The sequence below is a fragment of the Phragmites australis genome, chromosome 3, assembly GCF_958298935.1.
Source record: "Phragmites australis chromosome 3, lpPhrAust1.1, whole genome shotgun sequence".
In the NCBI taxonomy this organism is placed as follows: Eukaryota; Viridiplantae; Streptophyta; class Magnoliopsida; order Poales; family Poaceae; genus Phragmites; species Phragmites australis.
The window spans coordinates 35,245,710-35,265,443 of NC_084923.1; the positions used below are offsets into that span (position 1 = coordinate 35,245,710).

Sequence of the window (19,734 nt, forward strand, 5' to 3'; positions counted from 1 at the left end):
AAAAAATAAATTTAAATATCAAAAAAGAAAGTTCCATATAAAAAACAATTTTGCTTGATCCCATGTGACTAAGATCTTGTAAATCTATCGGTCACCTAAATTTGAATTGAATTTGAGGATTAGGGTGTAACACCCCTAATTTGTAGCCCAAAATTATCTTCAATGAAATAATAAATAAAATGCCCTTTTGCATAATTCAATAAATGGAATAAAGAAAATACAAGGAAATAAGAAAAGAGGAAAGAAAAGGAATCAAAATAAAAAGAAAAGAAAAAAGAAGGAAAAATCCCTCTTGGGCTCTCTCTCTCCCTTTCCCTCTCTCTTAGCCCAGTGGCATGCTCCCTCTCCCTCTGGCCCAACTGAGGGCGTGACGCGAGCGTGGGTGAAGGTGATGCCAATCTACCAGAATTTTATGAGTGTTGCGTGGGTAGCATTAGGCGTTCACGTGAACAACAAAACAAGCATCTAAGTATATTTCTCCTATTAATTTGGATCATATATGTCTAATATGATAACATATGATTTATGTATGTTTGTATGTTATCGAGTCGGCATCGGGTTTTAGTATGGGTAGAACCTATATTGATGCATTACATCTCTTATTTTGAGATATTGATAATCCATATCTTTATAATTGGGATTTAACTTAATGTTGTCTTATTCAAAAGTTAACCAAATTGCTTAGCCATGCTTAGGTTCTTCGGTAGAAGTCGAGCGGTGAAATAATTTCATCGTTCACAAGCATAGACTTTAATTACTATCATAATGATAACAATATTGGGTTTATGATGTTGGTTGGATGAGTAGTGAGGATGAGGCGAGATGTTGATAGTGTTAGGGGTGTTTTCTCCTTCCCTAATATGGAGTTCCTTGGGGTAGGTCGGGAGAGGAATCTGGATGTCATAGACCGCTTGCATCGTTTAAGCACCGTTCGTCAGTGCTATTGGCGTTAGCACTTTTTGTGCTCACCACATGTCGATCTAAAGGCAAGGTAAGCTGAATATCATACGCCGTGCTAACACTTATCGTGTATCCCTATGATGTGTAAGAGAAAAAGAATAAGAGAAACAAGGTGGTGGGGAGCCGGAAGTGTCCGGAATACACTCGCGGTAACACTGGTGCTATAGGGGTATGTGCAAGTGGGTAGTTTCGAGTATGAGAAAGATTGACATGAGTACCACCTTGTGTGGACCTGTGTGGTCATATGAGTCATATGATCCTCAAGTCGTGTGGGTAAACGAGCATCCTCTTACAGGATGTAAAAATATTTTAAAATGTCACTCTCTCAGTCATGAGTATGGTTTTGTCCATTCGCATTGGTCATAGAGTTTCGAATTTGGGATGATGTGGTGGATATGTTGAGATGGTTCTATTCACACCTATGTATATTATAGTTTCAGTTATATCTATGTTTATGTTGGTGGTTATGGTTTAGAATGATACTTTTGGGTACAGTATAGTTGCTCTCAATCATAAGCGTGGTTTAGAATGTTTATGTCAAATTATGTTTTGCATCAATTTACTTAACCATGTGGTCGTATTCTTGCTAATGTCCAAATGCATAATCCTTGAAGTCGGATTATCTATAAGTACTCATTATATATTAAGTCTTGCGAGTATCTTCGTACTCATGCTGTTATTTCAGGTGCTACTAGCAAGGAGGAGTTGGTCTTTGGCTACTTCACACCCATCGATGGTGGTGACGGGCATGAGTATGCAACTACTTAAAGATCGTACTTTTGTGATGGAGCCTAAGGGCATATGGCTCCATCCTCCTTTTATTGTTTATAGTTTTAGCTTTCGCTGTATAGTTTCTTTTTTGTCTAGGGGTAGATTAGCTTTAGTATCCTCCTAGCTCTTTTGCTGTAAATTGTGAGAATTTACAAATACTTAAGAACTTGTAATATAAGTTTAATTACTCGCTCTTTATTAAGCTGTGTTGTGATGTTAAATGTTGGAAAGATATGTGTTTCAATATTGGGCACAAAACACGTGCCAGAACTACCGGCATAATATTTTGGTTAATCATTGAAGTCATGATTATGTAAATGATCGACTTAGTAATTAATTACAATATTATTTAGACAGTTCCTCAAAAATTTATGACGACCAAGCCTCCAACTTTCTCGCACACCTCTAAGCCATTGGATGTCGATGATTGGCTGAAGAACATGGAAAAGAAGCTTCTCATCTCACAATATAACGATCACAAGAAGGTGTTACAATGTTGTGCACTAGCTTACTGGACCTGCATCGGGTGGTGGGACACTTTCCACAATGCCCATGGGAACCTGGAGGCCATCGCTTGGAGAATTCAGAGGCGCGTTCTGCAGACATCATGTGCCTGCAGGAACAATAGCGATGATGAAGAAGGAATTTCGCAGCTTTACCCAAGGAGCCATGTCGGTGAACGAGTGCGTGAGTCAGTTCATCCAGCTATCCCGTTACGCCCCTGAAGATGTGGACACATACGAGAAGAAGCCGGAGGGCTTCTTAGATGGACTTATCTATGGGCTCCAGAAGCAGCTGAGCACCCACGACTACCTTGACTTCCAACACCTCATGAACAAAGCCTTGGCCCTAGAAGAAGGCGTTGTTTGCACGAAGACTCCCGCAAGCGAAAGATGACCACCCAAGGACAACACTTTGGAAGTAGCTCCTGTCCTCATCGTCACAAACAACAGCACCAACACAAGACTCCAGCACCTGCTCCTCGCCTACCAAACCAGAAGTAGTAGTACCCCAGTAACAATGCCCCTATCCCAACTCAGAACAATGCTCAGTAGACCCTGTCAGATTGGCCATGCTTCAACTGCCAAGAAATATGCCATTATGCCAAGGATTATCCGAAGAAGCGACAAAACCAGACTCCTGCCAAGACCCCTACTCCAACACCCAGTCACTAGCAGAACCCAACATCTACCCCTTGAGCTTAGCAGAACTACGCCAGGGAACGTGTGAACCATGCCACCACCGAGGAAGCCCACAACACACCCGACATCATGTTTGGTATGTTCTGGTCAACACCACTCCGCCTTAGTACTTTTTGATTATGGAACTTCACATTCCTTCATATCCTCCAAGTTTGTTGCAAAACATAGTATGCTTGTAGTTTCACTGAAGCGAAACCTGATCATAAGTTCACCCAGAGGAGAAACTAGAGCCACTTTTGGATGGCCTAAGGTAAACCTTAATATGTGAGGGCAACTTGAGAACCAAGCCTTGGCTTGGATGATTAGTGGAGGTGATTATACTCCTTGCCCATGAGGGGTCAAACCCATGTTTACTCTTTTTGTGTCTTATCAATGTGAAATTTTCTTTCGGTGGTAGGTGAAGTATCAATCAACAGTGAGGTGCATGTAGTGACTTCGTCAATTTTTAAGCTCTGCATCTCCGCCTTCTCTAGGCACTATGTGAATACCACTACTACAGAACTAGTCATCAGTGTCGGTTCAGTCAAAACTGACATTGGTAGGATATTAGTACCAGTTCATAGCATTAGACAACCAACTATTTACTCAGACAAAAGCCAGTACTGATAAGTAGTATCAATGTCAGTTAGTATTAAAAACTGGAATTGATAGTATCAGTGCTGGTTATTAATAATACTAACCAGTACTGATACTACTCCAGGACCCAAAATCTGATTTCACTGCCATTTTGGCTCACGAATCTCCTGTTCACGTCCGCCGATCTCTCTCTCCCTTATCTCTTTGCTCTCCGTTGGCTCTCTCCATTACCTCTCTTGCTCCCCGCCGGCTCTCTCCATTCTCTCTCTCACCCCTACCCATCGGCCTCCTCCCCTCGCAATTCCCCACTGGCCTTCTCCTTCTCCTTCAGTTGTTCCCAACCTTATCTCTTCAATTCCACCGATTTGCTGGCCTTCCCACTGCCTAGGGCACCACATTGTCGCCCTATCTATCCCCATTTCCATCTTAGCTAGAGCAAGACAACTAGCTATGGCTGATATGAGCCTCTTTCTTGTCTAGATCTACCGTATTGGGACCTCCAGGTGCTCCTTTGCAGGCTCTGTCCACTCTCATCTTCTCTCTTGAGGCCAAACCAGAGAGAGCGGTTCATTTTTGCCATGGACGGCCACATTGAGCTTGAGTCCACTCCTAAATCCTTGGAGCATGGTGAGTTACTTATCAATTCCATCTGTCCAGGTGTTTCCATTGAGCCAGTACATCATCTTGACCCTTCTTCATTAGTTCCCTCGATAGAACACATCGTGCCCACCATTTCCTCCCCCGTCGGTCTCTGCTGACCGCCACTAAGAAGCTCGACACCGATAGCATGCTTCAGCACTGCTCTGCCCAATATGCGGCCGAGTCCGAGCGGGACAGGCGGGTAAGTGGGAGCGGTAGCCGAGTGGGAGCGGCGGCCAAGTAGGATGTGTTGTGCATGTGCTATGGTGGCGGCCTTCGATCTGCTGTGTTTGCAAGTGTGCCGGCAGTGCCCGGCGGCTCGGATGCTGCTCCCACCGCCGCTAAATTTTCCTCTTTTTTATTCTCTGAAAACGGAAACTATGTCAGTGCACAACCGGTACTGATACTAGTCGACTATCAGTGCCGAGTAAAGAGTGCCGGTTAAAAAAATCGGCGATGGAGCCGTTTTTCAACCGGCATTGATGTGCCCTTTTGCAGTAGTGTACGTGCATGTGGTGGTGTGAGTATGGTATACGAGTTGTACTAGTGTTCAAAAAAAATACGAAGGCAACTTAGGGCTTGTTTGTTTTAGCTCAGGATTTTGAAAAAAAATAGCTTCTAGATTGTGTATTTTAAAATGTTGGATTGTAAAAAGTTAAGGGTAGTTTGGCATCATGGATTCTAGGGTGGGTTGAATCTTTGCTTCAGTTGCGTAATATCTGTAATATCCCATGTGAGGCGTACCATGCTAATTGCAATGCTGGGCGGTGGCGTGGGTGATGGCTGAGGGGGTCGCAACGTGGGTGGGTGTAGGGGCGGGGAGGGGATGGGGGCAGCGACCGATGGGCAGAGGGGTGGTGGCGACGGAGAGGGGGTGGTAGGGATAGGGTGACGGCAGTGACCGATGAGCGGAGGGGCACCGATGGTGGGGGGGGGGGGGAGGGAGGGGGCAAGTGATGCTTGGGATGGGGCAGTAGCTCGGAGGAGACCGAATAGGATAGAAGGATAGGTGGAAAATGAACGGTTCAGAAATAGTAATGGCATTTGTTGTTAATTACGTTAGGTTTATATGTGCATTTTTATTTTTTTCTACAGTCACAATCTGTAAAAAGTTGATAGAAGATAGCTTGTGAATTGTGGTAGAAAAAGATATTAGATTTAAAAAAAATAGACCGTATAATTTTTTTTTTAGCTTCAACTTTTAAAAACTACTTTTAAAAATTAAGCTAAAACAAACGGGCTTACAAGATGACGGACACATGAAAAAATCCATCCTCCACTTGAATTCTGTAATCGAGCCATTAACTAGCACCTATTGGAGCTGGAGCCTGGAGCAGTGGCGCTGTGGCCTAACCATTGGCGAATGGTGCGGCTCATGTCGTCGTCTTCAATGCTGGCGCCACCACCTCGTCGACGCTGGCGTCTGCGTCCCCCGAGCCGTATGCTGTTGACGGAGGAGGAGGCGGGGATAACGACGTCAGTGACGCTCGACCACACCAAAAATGATGGATCATAATTGACATGAGTGACAGACGAATCATGTACTCGTCACTTTAAATATATCGCTGATGATCAGTCATAAGTTAAAATTTAACCTGTTACTTATAACCTTCATAAGTTATGACCCACCACTTATGAAGGTTATAAGTGACGATTCACAGTTATGATTCGTCACTTATAATTGATGAACGGTTTTTATGTTTTTTAATAAAAAAAATAAAAATATATATATTTCCCCTAATCTAACCTAACTCAGAGCCATTATCACTCGTCACGTGTCCCTTGTTATTTTTTAAGTTGTTTTCATAATGTGCGTACCGTAGAAATCAAACTCACGACCTACCCTCACGTGCATCTTCGTCTTACCACTTCATCCTTACTTGCGTTCTGAAGGAAACATAATATTTTATCATTTTAACTTTTTTACTGAAGGTTATAAGTGATAGGTCATAACTGTGACCTGTCACTTTTAACGTGTAATAAGTGAGTCACAGTTATGACCCGTCACTTTTGAGCTTTGTACAATAGATACACAAACCGGTTGATCCAAAGTGTCTTTGGTTAAACGGGTATAAGTTTTGCATACAGACTTCGATTTCGATGTTTTTTATTCTACGAACATCTAAAAAAAGTTACATCTGGTTTTCCCTGACTTTTCTGGGTTCGATGAATTTTTCGAGGCCAAAAATGAAGATTGAGTTCTCGCCCCAGAAAGTTTCTGCACAATTTTTTAAACTTGCATTTGTGTTTATAGTCGTCATCCCTTATATCAAACTTGAGCAGAATTATGCAATGGTTCCTATTCTAATGTTTGTAATGTGACAAAAAATAAGAGAAAAATAAAATAAAAATAAAAAATATTTATGATTACACTACTATAAATCAAATTGCTTTAGAAAAATGATATTTGCTTTTACCATTTTACTACATATTTTATGGTTTACAAATCAATGCAAATTTTACTATTAGATACAAGAAATTATATAGTTATTATTTTTAATTAATACTAGCTAGATTTATAATCGATACATTATGAAGCATATATTAGACATGTCACAACTACGTAAAAAAAAATTGAAGAGTTGATGGGCTAATATATTTAATATTTTATCAAAATGATTGACTAATATATCTAATGATTGATTAATTAAGATTCCTTCATTTATTCTCACGGGTCAAAACAGGTCATTAGTGACGGGTTAAAACTTGATCCGTCACTAATGACTCTTTTAGATGACCCGTTATTGATGAGTTAGTCATTAGTGATGAGTCACAACTTGATCCATCACTAATGACTCTCTTGGATGACCAATCACTGATGAGTTAATCATTAGTAACGGATCACAATTTGATCCGTCACTTATAACTAGTCTAGGATGATTCGTCGCTGATGAAGAGTCATAAGTGATAGGTTACACAACTACGACTCATCACTTTTAATATAAGTAACAGATCATATTACGACCTATCACTAATTTCATATCTTCTTTGTCTGATTTTAATATAGTATCAGTTAGTACGTGCGGTCGAGCCCTCCATGGATGGATTTTGTGTTTGTGTTCTTCTTTTTTTTCTCTTTCGATTGTGCTTTCCATTTGGGGCTCCCGATTGTGCTTTTCATTTGGGTGGTTCAGATTGTGATCGTGGTTTTTTTCCAATATCTTTTCCGTTCGTTTGGTTTCGGTGCTCCAGTACTCAATCAGGATGGAATTCGCGTTCGGGCCATTGAAATGTTAATCATGATGGTATTGATTGCTCCCATTGTGCAACAACATTCTTTTGTTTTTTGGTATTGTGCAAGAAGATTGGGGCATTAGTGTTGTGAAGCGCATTGTTCGTTTGTTTGGTTCTGGCACTCTGGTTTTCAATCTGGATGAAATTCGCTTTCGGCTCCGTCCTTTTCCAATTGTTCAGTTGTTGGGTGTGATCTGGTGCAACTGTGAAATGATCACATGAAGCCATGTCGATAATGCCCAAGGAGCAAAGGACAAGGACTGCAGGAGCCATCCTGTGCGTGTGGTGGAACATGTTGTGGAAGGAGAGAAACTGGAGAATTTTCCAGCATGAAAGCCTCGACCATATGCATGTTGAACCGGTTTCAGTTGTCTGCATTGACTTTTAGTAGTACTTCATAGTTGGTTAACCTTCTTCTGTCTTTGCTCTTTGCCAGGCTCTTCCTGTAACATGCACTTTATTTTTCCCCCCTAAATCTTAATGAAGGGCAGCACTCTTGCCAATTTCGTCAAAAAAAGAGAGTCAAGGATGATGGCAATTATATTAATTTATGGGCAGCATTGCCACTTAGGTGTAGTTAGGTGGATCAGATGTAAGAAAGGCATATACGAAGTCTAAGTGGCAACACAAGAGATGGATGTATTAAGAGAATTGTCAATGAGCAATATTTGAACCTTGTGTTACTGTTTGTAGGCAGCCTTATACTTTTCAGTAATCAATTGATGTAACGCACAGATACTCTATCAGCCAGTATGGGAATATCGTCAAAACAATTTGATGATTGTATTGTGAGTTACTTGTATAATTGATAATTTGATAACAGCAAACCTTTGGCATTTATGCAGAACACTGTGTGTGAAGTGTGCGGAGATATTGGTTACAAACGTCTTCTGGTATGTTGCAGAGAGTGCAAGTGTTCTGCTGCGCACCAGTATGTTTTCTTTTCACCCTAATGATGCTTTATTTTATTAAATTCGATTTTATGTTATGCTTGTTAATGGGCATGGTAAACAATAAATTTGTTCCTTATAAAAAAAACTATGATTCACACCAAGTGCGCCACCATAGTGCAATTATGTTGATAGGGCTTATTTAATGATGATTGGCCTTTTCTTATGATTCGTCATTGTGTAGATACTGTTTCGACAAAGTTGTCTATGATGCATCATTAGCAGACTGGTTGTGTTATGAATGCCTACAAAGGCGTGGTGAAGTTACTTGCCGCATATCTCTAGAGAAGGTGTCAAGTGAAAGGCCACCATGTCATGCTCATTCTGGTTCTACAGTACATCAGCCAATTACCAAGAGAGTGGAGTCGGCAAGGCATGCAGGGCCATGGAGAAATAGCATGAAAGAACAGTGGTGCAAGCTTGTCTTCCAAACACATCGATCATTACAATCAGAGAAATCAACATGCTTCAGTTGGCGGCAAGAATATGAAAGTCGAGTCTGTAAAGTCTTGGGCTGTGGTGCTGAGAAACAACAAGGACAAGTCTGAAGCACATGTGGCAATAATAGCAATGCCATAGATCGATTGACGCTGGAAAGAGAAAAGGAAGAGGTCGGATTTCAACTGGATTATAGGGCTAGCAATGAGTTGTCGCAGAGAAGCATGGCTGCCAATGTACCACAGCCGTCTAAACGATGCTTTGGACAAAGTCATGCCATATTCCCCGAACGATGGTTGTGAGAAAGTGTTTTCCTGTGCTGGCATGAAAAACACCCCAAGTGTTGAAAGAAGTGTAGATTCCGTTGATATTTCAAGCAGCTCTCAACATTATACCACAGAATCATCAGAAAGCAGTGAAAGATTCGCTGAGTGTCAGAAGGGTAGCTCCTGTTATCGTGGGAAAACTGTAAAGATAGCCGCAACATCCTCGTCATCTGAGGAGTCAGGTTATACCGTTATTCAAGTTATTTGCTTATTTGCCTAGAATTCTGCATCACTTATTATTATATTTTGTTGCGTAATTTTTTACAGGAGAAGGCATCCCCCTTGAAAACGTACCTTTGGAGTCGGATGTTCTTCAGGCACCACCAGTGGCTGATTATGTTTTATCACATAGAAGTTATCTGTCTGAAGCACAAAAGGAGAGAGTAATGGCGTTTATCCAGGAGACTCAACCTGAAATAACTGTTTTTGTAGCAATCATGCGGAAGAGCAATGTTCATCCCCCGGGTCCTTTTCTCGTCTTTCACTCATGTTGAATATGCAACTCACTTCTCTTAACATAAACTTTTTGTTGATAACTGATGCTGTACATGCTGCCAATATTATATTGGAAATTTGGCTATGATCTTCAAGTTGTCATGGATCTTCTGAACACGTGTGTGGACAACTGACTTTTTTTCCTTGACGATTGAAACAATTTTGTTTAGTATTCTTTGTTGTTTTTTAACAGCATCACATGATGTTCCATCTGTGATCAGGCTATTTCCAAGGAATATGCATTTGCACATTTCCCACATAAAAGCACAAATGTCACACACTTCAGAGGCCTGGAAAGAGCAAGAAGTGGCATCCCTTATTCTACAAAAGAAACGAGAGTAGAAAGTACATGCTTATGGGTCAGTGGTTAGACTTTGTCTGTGACAATCATGTGCAGGAGGGAGATATCTGCCTCTTTTTTTCCGACAAAGGGTGGCAGAAGATCCACGTTTATGGTCTATCTACTTCGCGCAACAGCAACTCATTCCAGAGGTGGAGCTGGTTTTCAAAGGGTTGCCCCATGCCCTGGTGGTTCTAGTGCAAAGATGGCTTCAGAATTCCATATTAAGGAGGATGGTATCATAGCAAAACATTAAAATTAGTAGTATTTTAGATTATTCCTTTCTCATGGCCTAGAACTGTCTGCAGAAGAACATGTTTCCTTGGAAAGTGACATGCATGAGATTTCTCACGAAACTCTGGAGAGCGAAGCCTCTGGTGGTCCATCTCAGCCTTCCTACATTATACCATGCAAGAACCGTCTATCTAAATCCCAAAAGAAGATAGTTGAAGAGAGAGTGCGAGCCATCTAATCCGAAGTTCCCATTTGTGTAGCAGTAACGAAGAACAACAATTTTCGTCGGATGCTAGTAAGCTCAATCTTAGCCTGGTTTGTTAAAGTGGGCATGTTTTTGTCATCTGAGTGATAACCTATCTGCTCGCCTTCGGATCTAAGTCATGAAAATGTCATATTTCCCTTTTAGAAACTAAGTTGAAATGTGTCTTGATTTATATGTGATGAATGATTGATAAGGTTTTCGATTTTGTTTGTCGAGTTTTGGATTGCTCGAACTTGGTTTGAGTATTTTGATTATGAACTAACTGGAGTTAGAGTTGGAGAAATATATTTGCTTGTCTTATGATGTGCAGGTGACAGATACAACTTGGCGGTCGACGGCGGGTGATCGAGGCTAAGCGGGTGCTTGGTGTCGGACGATCAAGGAGGCCGAGCGGAGTCAAGAGTGATCCTAGTTATACACGTGGATGTTAAGGAAAGTATGAAACGAAGGAGGAAGACAACATATTGACAAAGTCAAGCGAAAGGGATGCTAGTGCAAGTGACAAGGCGGCTCGAGGAATCGTGAGCGGGAGAGACTTGCCAGCAGTCAGAATCGCAAGACGGAGTACACGTGTCGATATCAGAGCGCTTGCTTAAGGTGTAAGCAAGTGGCGAGTCACGCTTTGAGAAACGTGCAGAGGGTTTCATGGTTGGGTCTCAAAACCGTGAGAGGATTGGATGAGTATGTAGCAGCATCATAAAGCTTGCGTTGAGGCGAAGCTAAGTTGTGAAAATGTCACGCCCGTTCGATGGACGGGACAAGAAATAGACCAAAATACCCTCGGTGTACTACAAGAGGAGTATTTTGATAACAAGTTATAAAACTTAAAGATTAAGTTTTCTATGCCTATAAATAGAGAGGTAGGATTATGAGAGACTTTGAACAAGCCATTTGAGCTCCTTGCGCCACCCATTTTAGAGCCTAGTGTTTGAGTTTTAGAGAAGAGGAAAATGAGTGCTTAGACTATATAATAGGCTAGAGTTTTTGAGAGAAAAATCCTTGTTATCTGTCTAAAATATGGCTGATCTCTTTGAGTAATGAAATTTATATGTGTTTTTCCATATGCTTGAATCCCTCTCCTTCTAGTCTCTCTCTATTGGTTGTCTTGCAAGTTTGTAAGTTTTCTTTTTTAGTTGTGATTTTTTTTGTTGATTTTCGTTTTTATCTTTGAGCTGTGATTTTTCAACCTTGAAAAGTTATTCTTCTTATTGCTAGAGATATAAATATTCATATACTCATGTATTTGAGAGGGTCTTGAATCTTCTTGTCTCTGTACCATCAACTTGGGGAGTTGCTTCTTTTGGTAACTGTCTTTTTGCTTTGTTCTTCATTTAAATTTCAAGCTGCTTAAAGACACATAAAATAGTCTTAGATATAGTATATGGTTTATATTCCATCCGTAGAGTCATGTTGTCTTGAAATTTTCTTTCTTGTTTTGTCTCTCTAAAATTTATGCTTTCGTTTGTGCGTTTTTTAGGAGCGTTAGGTGAATAAGAAATAGGTTATCTATTTCGCAAGAAATTTATAAAGTGACTATTCACCCCGTCTAATCACCGTTCTCGGTACTGCACCCTTAAAACATTCAACTATATAGAGTCCACCAGTATAAACCCTAGAAATTGGCTAGGTGAATCACAAAGTTATTCAACCTGACATTGTAATGTGCTGCTAACTTTTTATCCCTAATACGTCAGGAATTAGGTTCAAGATATGCTTCGGTACATCTTGCAGCTAGAGGGCAAACTGTGGTGCTCCAGTGCAGGAGGAAGATATGGGAGGCTACCATGATGATTCATAGTGGCAGAAGGTGGATTCTTAATGGAGGTTGGCCCAAATTTGTTCGTGACAATGGTCTGCGCGTTGGTGATATCTGTCTATTCGAACTGAAAAAGAATGAGAGGAAGCTAACCATGATGGTCCATATCATTTCTAGGGAGCAGTTTTAGTTTGTAGCAAAAGAAAATGGTGCCCCTCCTGTTCTTTCTACTGGTACCTCGCAGCTTATTTTTGCTTGTTTTGTACTCTGAAAATCAAACCATGGCTGTGGCCGATCTCCGGAAGGAGTTAGAAACCCTACTTCTGTGGGCAACTCTTTGATGCACATTATCCATCCTGAGAGAACCTAGTAATTTCTATGTTTGGTGATTGTTTTGTGTATGTGATATTTTTCTCAGGTTGACAAATGCTTGAAAATCATGATGGCTGTTTATTTGTTCAAATTCAATAATCAATAATGAAAGTTATTTATTGAAAAGTTCTTAAGTCATGGAATGGTACATAAAATGGTGAGCCAGTACCAATTAAATGGTTAAGTTGTGGATCAGTACCATATTTTTAAGGATAGGTACCAATCTTGCACATAAAAACCTTTTCTTTTGCTAGCTAGTACTTGCTACAGTTGTGCAGGAACGGTGGTTACCTTGCGACGGGATCCTTTGAAGTTGTGCAGTGGTCACTGACGCGTGAGTTCCATACGCCTGAGCCCACACGCAGTGACCACTGTCTGACATTACATCAGAGGAAATGCTTCCGATTATCTTATATGCTCAAAGAATGGTATTGCTTGTGATAAGACAGCTAAGTACATTTAGCAGGCAGCTCGTGTGCTTTGCTTGTTGTACAAATTTACACGAGTACATTGAGAAAGGGTTTTTCATATATATATATATATATATATATATATATATTGCGATTACACTTTAAGAGAACTTTCACAGCTTCTTCTCCTACAGAGGGTGGGAGTAGAAATCAGATCCAACCATTGATTTTGTAGGGGCATAATATATTGTTTCTCCGGATTAATATTTTTGGTGGAGATAATGTGGACTTTTATTTTTGCCTAAACCTTATTAGCACACCAATCACGTGGTCATATCTCCCGCCGCCGCTCGTGCTCGCCCTCCAGTGACGTAGCAGGCCAGGCGCATTTACGAAGTTACCCTTGACAGAACAATACTCGTTAGTACTCGATGGGGAGTAAAGATGGCCAACTGGGCCGTGCTTACTGGGTCGGCCCGAGGCACGGCACTGTAGGCACGACCCAAGCACGAGGGTAGACAGGCCGGGCCGTACCTGTGCCGACACGGCACGGACACGGTCCAGGCACGGAAAATGGCTCGCACCGGGCGCCTGCCCCTACACCGCCCTGCGCCGCCCACCTCCGTCCCGCGCCACGCGCCTCCCCGCGGAGCCCGCCTCCGCCCCGGTAGCCTGCCCCCGCCCTAGCTGCACGCCCCCGCGCTGCCTCGCCACGCCGCCCGCGCCCCAGCCCGGTCGCCTGCCAGCCCCGCCTCGCTCGCCGCCCGCCCGTGCGCCGCTGCGTCCCCTCACCGCCCCACCCCGCCTCGGCCGTCGGCCCTGCCTCGTTGCTTGACCGCCTGCCGGCCCCGCCCCGCCCCGGCCGCCAGCCCTGCCCCGCCGCTCGGTCGCGCCGGCCTAGCTCCACCGCTTAGTCCCACCGCCCAGCGGCCCGGCACGACTCCTCGTGCCGTAACCGTGCCCGACCCGGTCCGGCACGGTACTGTGCTTCACGGGCCGTGCCGTGGGCTGAGGGCGCGGCACGCGGGCCGGCACGGCACGGCCCGTTACGGTATTCGGGCCACGGACGCCTGCTGGCCGGTTCTCTGGAAAGGATTAACAATTTGAGTTGCATCAACTTGTGCTCATGTGTTAGGTCTCCGTGAGAATTGGCTAACAGAAAATTTCCTTTTTTGGCTATTTGAGAGAACTTCCCTTGTGTAGCTAAAAATTGTTGAACTAGGTTCAAATATTGCTGAATTAGTATTAAAAAAATGACATGTTTCAGAAATTGTTGATCTAAGTCCCAAAATTGTTTTTCGTCAGGTTTTTTTTTCTTTTCTCTCCATACAAATGGTTAGTACTGCATTTGCAAGGAGTGACTGGTTGCAACTCTGAAGCAGCGATCTGATGCAGGCATGCATGCTTTTCATCTGCTGCGACACAGTATACTCCCATTCGTACACCCTTAATTTTTTGTCTCTTAGCAATTATTAAAAAATTAAATGTACTTGTGTATCTTAGAAATGCTAGTGCTAGAAGACAAAATCATGATAACTTGTGCAGATTCCCTGCCATCTTCTCGTCAAAGTAGACCGCTCGTATAGGGCCAGGACCTGCGTCTACTGAACCGTCTTTCCATGAGATTCTTTTCAGAAGAGATTGTGATTAGCTCTGCACTTAGTTATTGCCTTGTTTGGTAAAATGCTTCACCCTTTAATTAGGCGTTTAATATTCATGTAAATAAGGCTGGCTTGTGTATATATAGGTATCAGTAGCTTGGAGGTTTCTTCTCTGCATCACCATTATCTGGTGGAACTTCTCTGCAAAGGTAAGGGCGTCTTTTCTCTCTGATCCGCAGCTAGAAAGTAAGAGAGCCAAGAACAGCTTTGATTTCTTCAGTTGTTTAGTGTTTTCGTGCTGGTTCTGGTTGATTTTTGGTGGGAACTTTAGAGTGGTAGTGGCTGAGCGCACCATTTCTGTTGTGCTGCCTCAAAAACAGATTATGTTTAGGGTGCTAGATTATGTTGAAAAAATCATAAGCGAGAATGCTAACTCTGTAAATTAAGTATATGAAGTGACATGCAGTATTGCTATAAGTCACATAATGATTTCAAGGCGAAGAAAAACTCATTTTAACGAGTAACTCATATTTTGGAGTTAAACTGCCTATTTTGGTGTGTGTTAAGATTTGGTTTGCTGGAACTTGCTGTACAGTAGGGAAGAGTCTTCTTTTTGAATATCGGTCTGATATGAGCTTCAGATTCCAGGTGCCATGGCTAGAACTAGAACCGGTGGTTCCCGAACGAAGAAGAAATCTTGTGACTGTTGCAAAAGATACTTGGACCATTTGGACGAGAAGAATCAAAATATGAACTATTTCCTTAGGCGTATGACTGTCAATTCTAAATGTAGCATGGTAAGCCTTCACAAGTTCAATATCTTGCTTGTGTGCCTACAGATCTTGTATTTTCCATTCGGTCTGACATGAATTATCTTTTGCATTAGCATGCGGATGGTGGCTTTAGTACTTTGATGAACTTGATTGAGCTACCAAAAAAATGCACACAACCCATGTGGAAATGTTTGGAAAATGTCCACATCGTAACCCCTAACCATTTCGTACAGGACTGATCAGTTAAACAAATATCTAACAAGTTTCAGCTCTCCTGACTGTTTCATTTCAAAAAACATCTAACAAGTATGACATCTCCAAGCCTTAAAACAGGAGCAGTATAAACGGTAAAAAAACAATTAGTGTAGACATTAGGCAAAACCCACTTTCCCCCCTTGACAGAATTTAATTTTTTTCATGTATCTTACCCTTCTTGCACAAACCATTGATAAATGCTTGATAAAGATAATAACATCTGCATCAATCCCATGCAAGCAATGCTCTTCAAAATAATTTTAACCTTACAAACATCCCACGCTGACAAATGAAAAAAACCTGTCAATCAGAATAGTATAGAGAGCTCACCTATTGCTGTACCGATTTCAGATCGTTCATAAGATTGAGTGCTGCGTCCAGTTTGCTTTCGACAAAAAAACTAATTTATTCATATCTAAGTGATGTTATAGACATTGGTCTGTTCCACAATCTTTACTATTATGAATTTTGTTAAGTCTGCTACTATTAAACACTAAACGTGCAAGCAGTTTCCTTTCATGAATGCATTTCCTGACTATAGCAAATATGTTTCTCATTACATCATATATTAATATCAAAGGTACCGTTACTGGAATTGCTCTATTTACATCAATACTTTTTGCTGTTGTTACAACAGATCGTGCCGAACAGATTTCTGAATCATTTCGCTGGAAAGTTGTCAGGAACCATCAAGTTAAAATCCCCTAATGGTAGTCTATATGATGTTGAAATTACGGAGCGCTTTAATAAAGTGGTGCTCCGACATGGATGGGAGGCATTTGTTGATGCTCATCATATAGAAGAGAATGACTTCTTGCTGTTCCGTCACATTGAGAAATCTTGTTTTGAGGTTTTGATCCTAGATTCTGATGGATGTGAGAAAGTGTTTTCCTGTACTGGCATACAAAACACTTCATGTTTTAAGGAAAGAAGTGTGGATTCTGTTGATATTTCAAGCAGCTCTCATCATAAGACCACAGACTCATCAGAAAGTGAAAGATTTTCTAGGTATCAGAAGGGTAGCTCCTGTCCTCATGGAAAAACTGCAAAGATGGGTGCAACATCCTCGTCATCCGAGGAGTCAGGTATACTGTTAATTAAGCTATTTACATGTTTACCTCGAATTTTATGTTATTCTTATAGTTCTCTTTGTAATTTTGCAAAGGAGAAGATATTCCATCTGAAAACAAATATTTTGAGTCGGATGATCTTCAGATACCCCTAGGGGCTGATTATGTTTTGTCACAAAGAAGTTATCTATCGAAAGCACAAAAGGCGAGAGTAATTGCGCTTATACAGGAAATTCAACCTGAAAGTACTGTTTTTGTAGCAATCATGCGGAAGAGCCATGTTCAACCACCTAGTCCTTGTCTGGTAAGATCACAACTCCTGTTGAATTGGCAAATCACTGCTTTCAATATTAATATTTTAGTTATAGCTGATGCTCTACATGCTCCCAATTTTACAAAGGAAGTTCAGCTATCTTTAAGTTGTCATGAACCTTCTGAACACGTGTGGACAAATGACATTTTATTTTGCTTGATGATTGAAACGATTTTGTTTAGTTTTATTGGTTGTTTGTTAACAGCGCCACATCATGTTCCATGTGCAATCAGGCTATTTCCAAGGAATATGCATTTGCACATTTTCCACATGAAAGCACGAATGTCACACTTCAGAGACCAGGCAAGAGCAAGAAGTGGCATCCCGAATTCTACAAACGAAAAGATATAAGTATGTACATGCTTAGGGGACAGTGGTTAGACTTTGTCCATGACAATCATGTGCAGGAGGAAGATATCTGCCTCCTTTTACCGACAAAAGGTGGGAGAAGATTCACATTTGTGGTCTATCTACTTCGCGCAACAGCATCTCATGCCAGGAATGGAATTGGTTATCATAGGACTGGGTCATGGCATGGTCGATCAAGTACAAAGATGGCTTCAGCAGTCCATATTAAGGAGGAACCAACCGATGGTATCATAGATAAACATGACCACAATCTTAGCATATTTTATTATTCCTTTTTGAGTGAATTGCACAAAACTATAAGTATTTTGTCGTTTGTAACATAAAACTATAAGTATTATGTCTAGTCACACAAAACTACAAATATTATGCACACACAAAACTCCATTTTAATTAGATTGACCTAAAAATGGTCTTATGTTTCTTCAAATATCCTAATACTTTTTGTACGTGTTTCATAATCCATGTGCAACCTATTTTAATTAGATTCACCTAAAAAGACTATGTAGAATTTAATCTAAAATTCTCCAAAAAGACTATTTTTGTAACCCCTAAAAATTATTAGAGCCTCAAATAAAATCCTAAAAATATGGAAAAATTCACTAATATTCTTCTTATATGATTTATTATTTTCTAAAATTATTTTCAGCCCTAGGTTATACAGTAAAAAAGTGAGTTCCTTTGTAATGCTCTATTTATATGCTCCATTTATATACTAACAAAGAAACTCATTTTTTCATCATATAACCTAGGGCTAGAGATAATTTTATAAATTATTCCATCATATAATAAGAATATTATTGAATTTTCTCATATTTTTGAGATTTTATTTGAGACCCTAACAATTGTGTAGGAGTTATAGAAGTAGCCTTTTTGTAGAATTTTAGTTTAAATTATACACATGATTTTTGGTTGAATCTAATTAAAATAAGTTGCTCATGGATTATGAAACATGTAAAAAAACGTTCTAGGATTTTTGGAGAAACGTAAGACTATTTTTTGATAAATCTAATTAAAATCAGATTTTATGTGAAATTGGTAGTAGTTTTGTGTTACTAGGCATAATACGTGTAATTTTGTGTTACTAGGCATAATACGTGTAATTTTGTGTTACAAATGGTACAATACTTGTAGTTTTTTGCAATTCACTCTTCCTTTTTTTATGGCTTAAAACTATCTGCAGAAGAACATGTTTCCTCAGAAAGTGACAAGCATGGATCTCACAAATCTCTGGAGAACAAGGACTTCGGTGGTCCTTCTGAGCCTCCCTACATTTTACCATGCAAGAGCCGTCTATCTCAATCCCAAAAGAAGATAGTTGAAGAGAAAGTACGAGCTATCAAATGTGAAGTTCCCATTTATGTAGCAATCATGAACAAGAGCAGTGTCAATCATCGCCACGAGCTAGTAAGCTTTGTTTTTTTTTCGATAAAGGCTTAATTTTTTCTTGAATTATTATGTATTATTCTTTAGGTTGTGGTGCTTGCTATCTACTCATCTTAACATCTGGTTTGTTGAAGTAGACATGGTTTTTTGTCGTCTGGATGTCAAACTATTCACCTTCATATCAGTAAATTATTTGTTACTACATCATGGAAATGACATATTTCCCTGATACAATCAACTATATAGAGTTAACCAATACGAGCCCGATAAATCAGTTTATTTCAATGGCAAAGTTAGTCGACCTGCCACCATGGTGTGTTTCTAACTTCATATCTGTAAAACATCAGGAATTGGGTGCACGATATGCTGCTGCAAATCTTCCATATAGAAGGCAAACTGTAGTACTACGCTGCAGGTCGAAGACATGGAAAACCCAGATGGTGATTCGTAACGGCAGCAGATGGTTCCTTTCTGGAGGTTGGTCCACATTTGTTCGTGACAACAGTCTGCAAGTCGGCGATATCTGTCTATTCGAACTGAAGAAGAACGAGAGGAAGCTTACGATGACGATCCATATCATTCTCAGTGAGCAGTTTTAGTTTGCATTAGAAGAAAGTGGTGTCCCCTGCTCTTTGTGCTGGTACTCCATGGCTTATTGTTCTTGTTTTGTAGTCTCAAATTAATCCATGGTTGTGGCTGATCTCCCGAAGGAGTTAAAGACAGTTTCTCATGATGTTCCATCAGTCCTGACAGACCCTAGAAATTTCTATGTTTGATGATTGCTTTGTCTTCGTGATGAACTGTTTCTCAGGTTGACAAATGCAACATCTTTTGCTAGCTAGTATCTGTTACATTAGCATGTGCTAAATAAGACTTGTGGGGCATACATCCGTGCAGGAATCTGCAAAGCATACATGCATCTGTCCACTAAATATATATATGCTGAAAGAATGGTAGTGCCTGTGCTTAAGAATATTTAGTGGACAGCTGCATGTATGCTTT

The 19,734-nt window shown here is 40.8% G+C and overlaps 1 protein-coding gene across 2 annotated transcripts; it reads left to right on the forward strand.

Annotated features, from left to right (window-relative positions):
* Positions 1 to 14,737: 14,737 nt before the first annotated feature.
* Positions 14,738 to 19,476, forward strand: LOC133911160 (B3 domain-containing protein Os03g0619600-like). 2 transcript variants are annotated; one of them, XM_062353367.1, is made up of 7 exons: positions 14,738 to 14,778; positions 15,211 to 15,366; positions 16,235 to 16,682; positions 16,763 to 16,971; positions 17,214 to 17,574; positions 18,530 to 18,753; positions 19,080 to 19,476. In XM_062353367.1, exons 2-7 carry the CDS (start codon positions 15,223 to 15,225, stop codon positions 19,329 to 19,331), a joined length of 1,638 nt encoding a protein of 545 aa, XP_062209351.1. In that variant the 5' UTR covers positions 14,738 to 14,778; positions 15,211 to 15,222; the 3' UTR covers positions 19,332 to 19,476. The 2 variants fall into 2 exon arrangements, with proteins under 2 accessions (XP_062209351.1, XP_062209352.1); XM_062353368.1 differs by having other exon boundaries at positions 14,753 to 14,778; positions 15,218 to 15,366.
* The last annotated feature ends 258 nt before the right edge of the window (positions 19,477 to 19,734 follow it).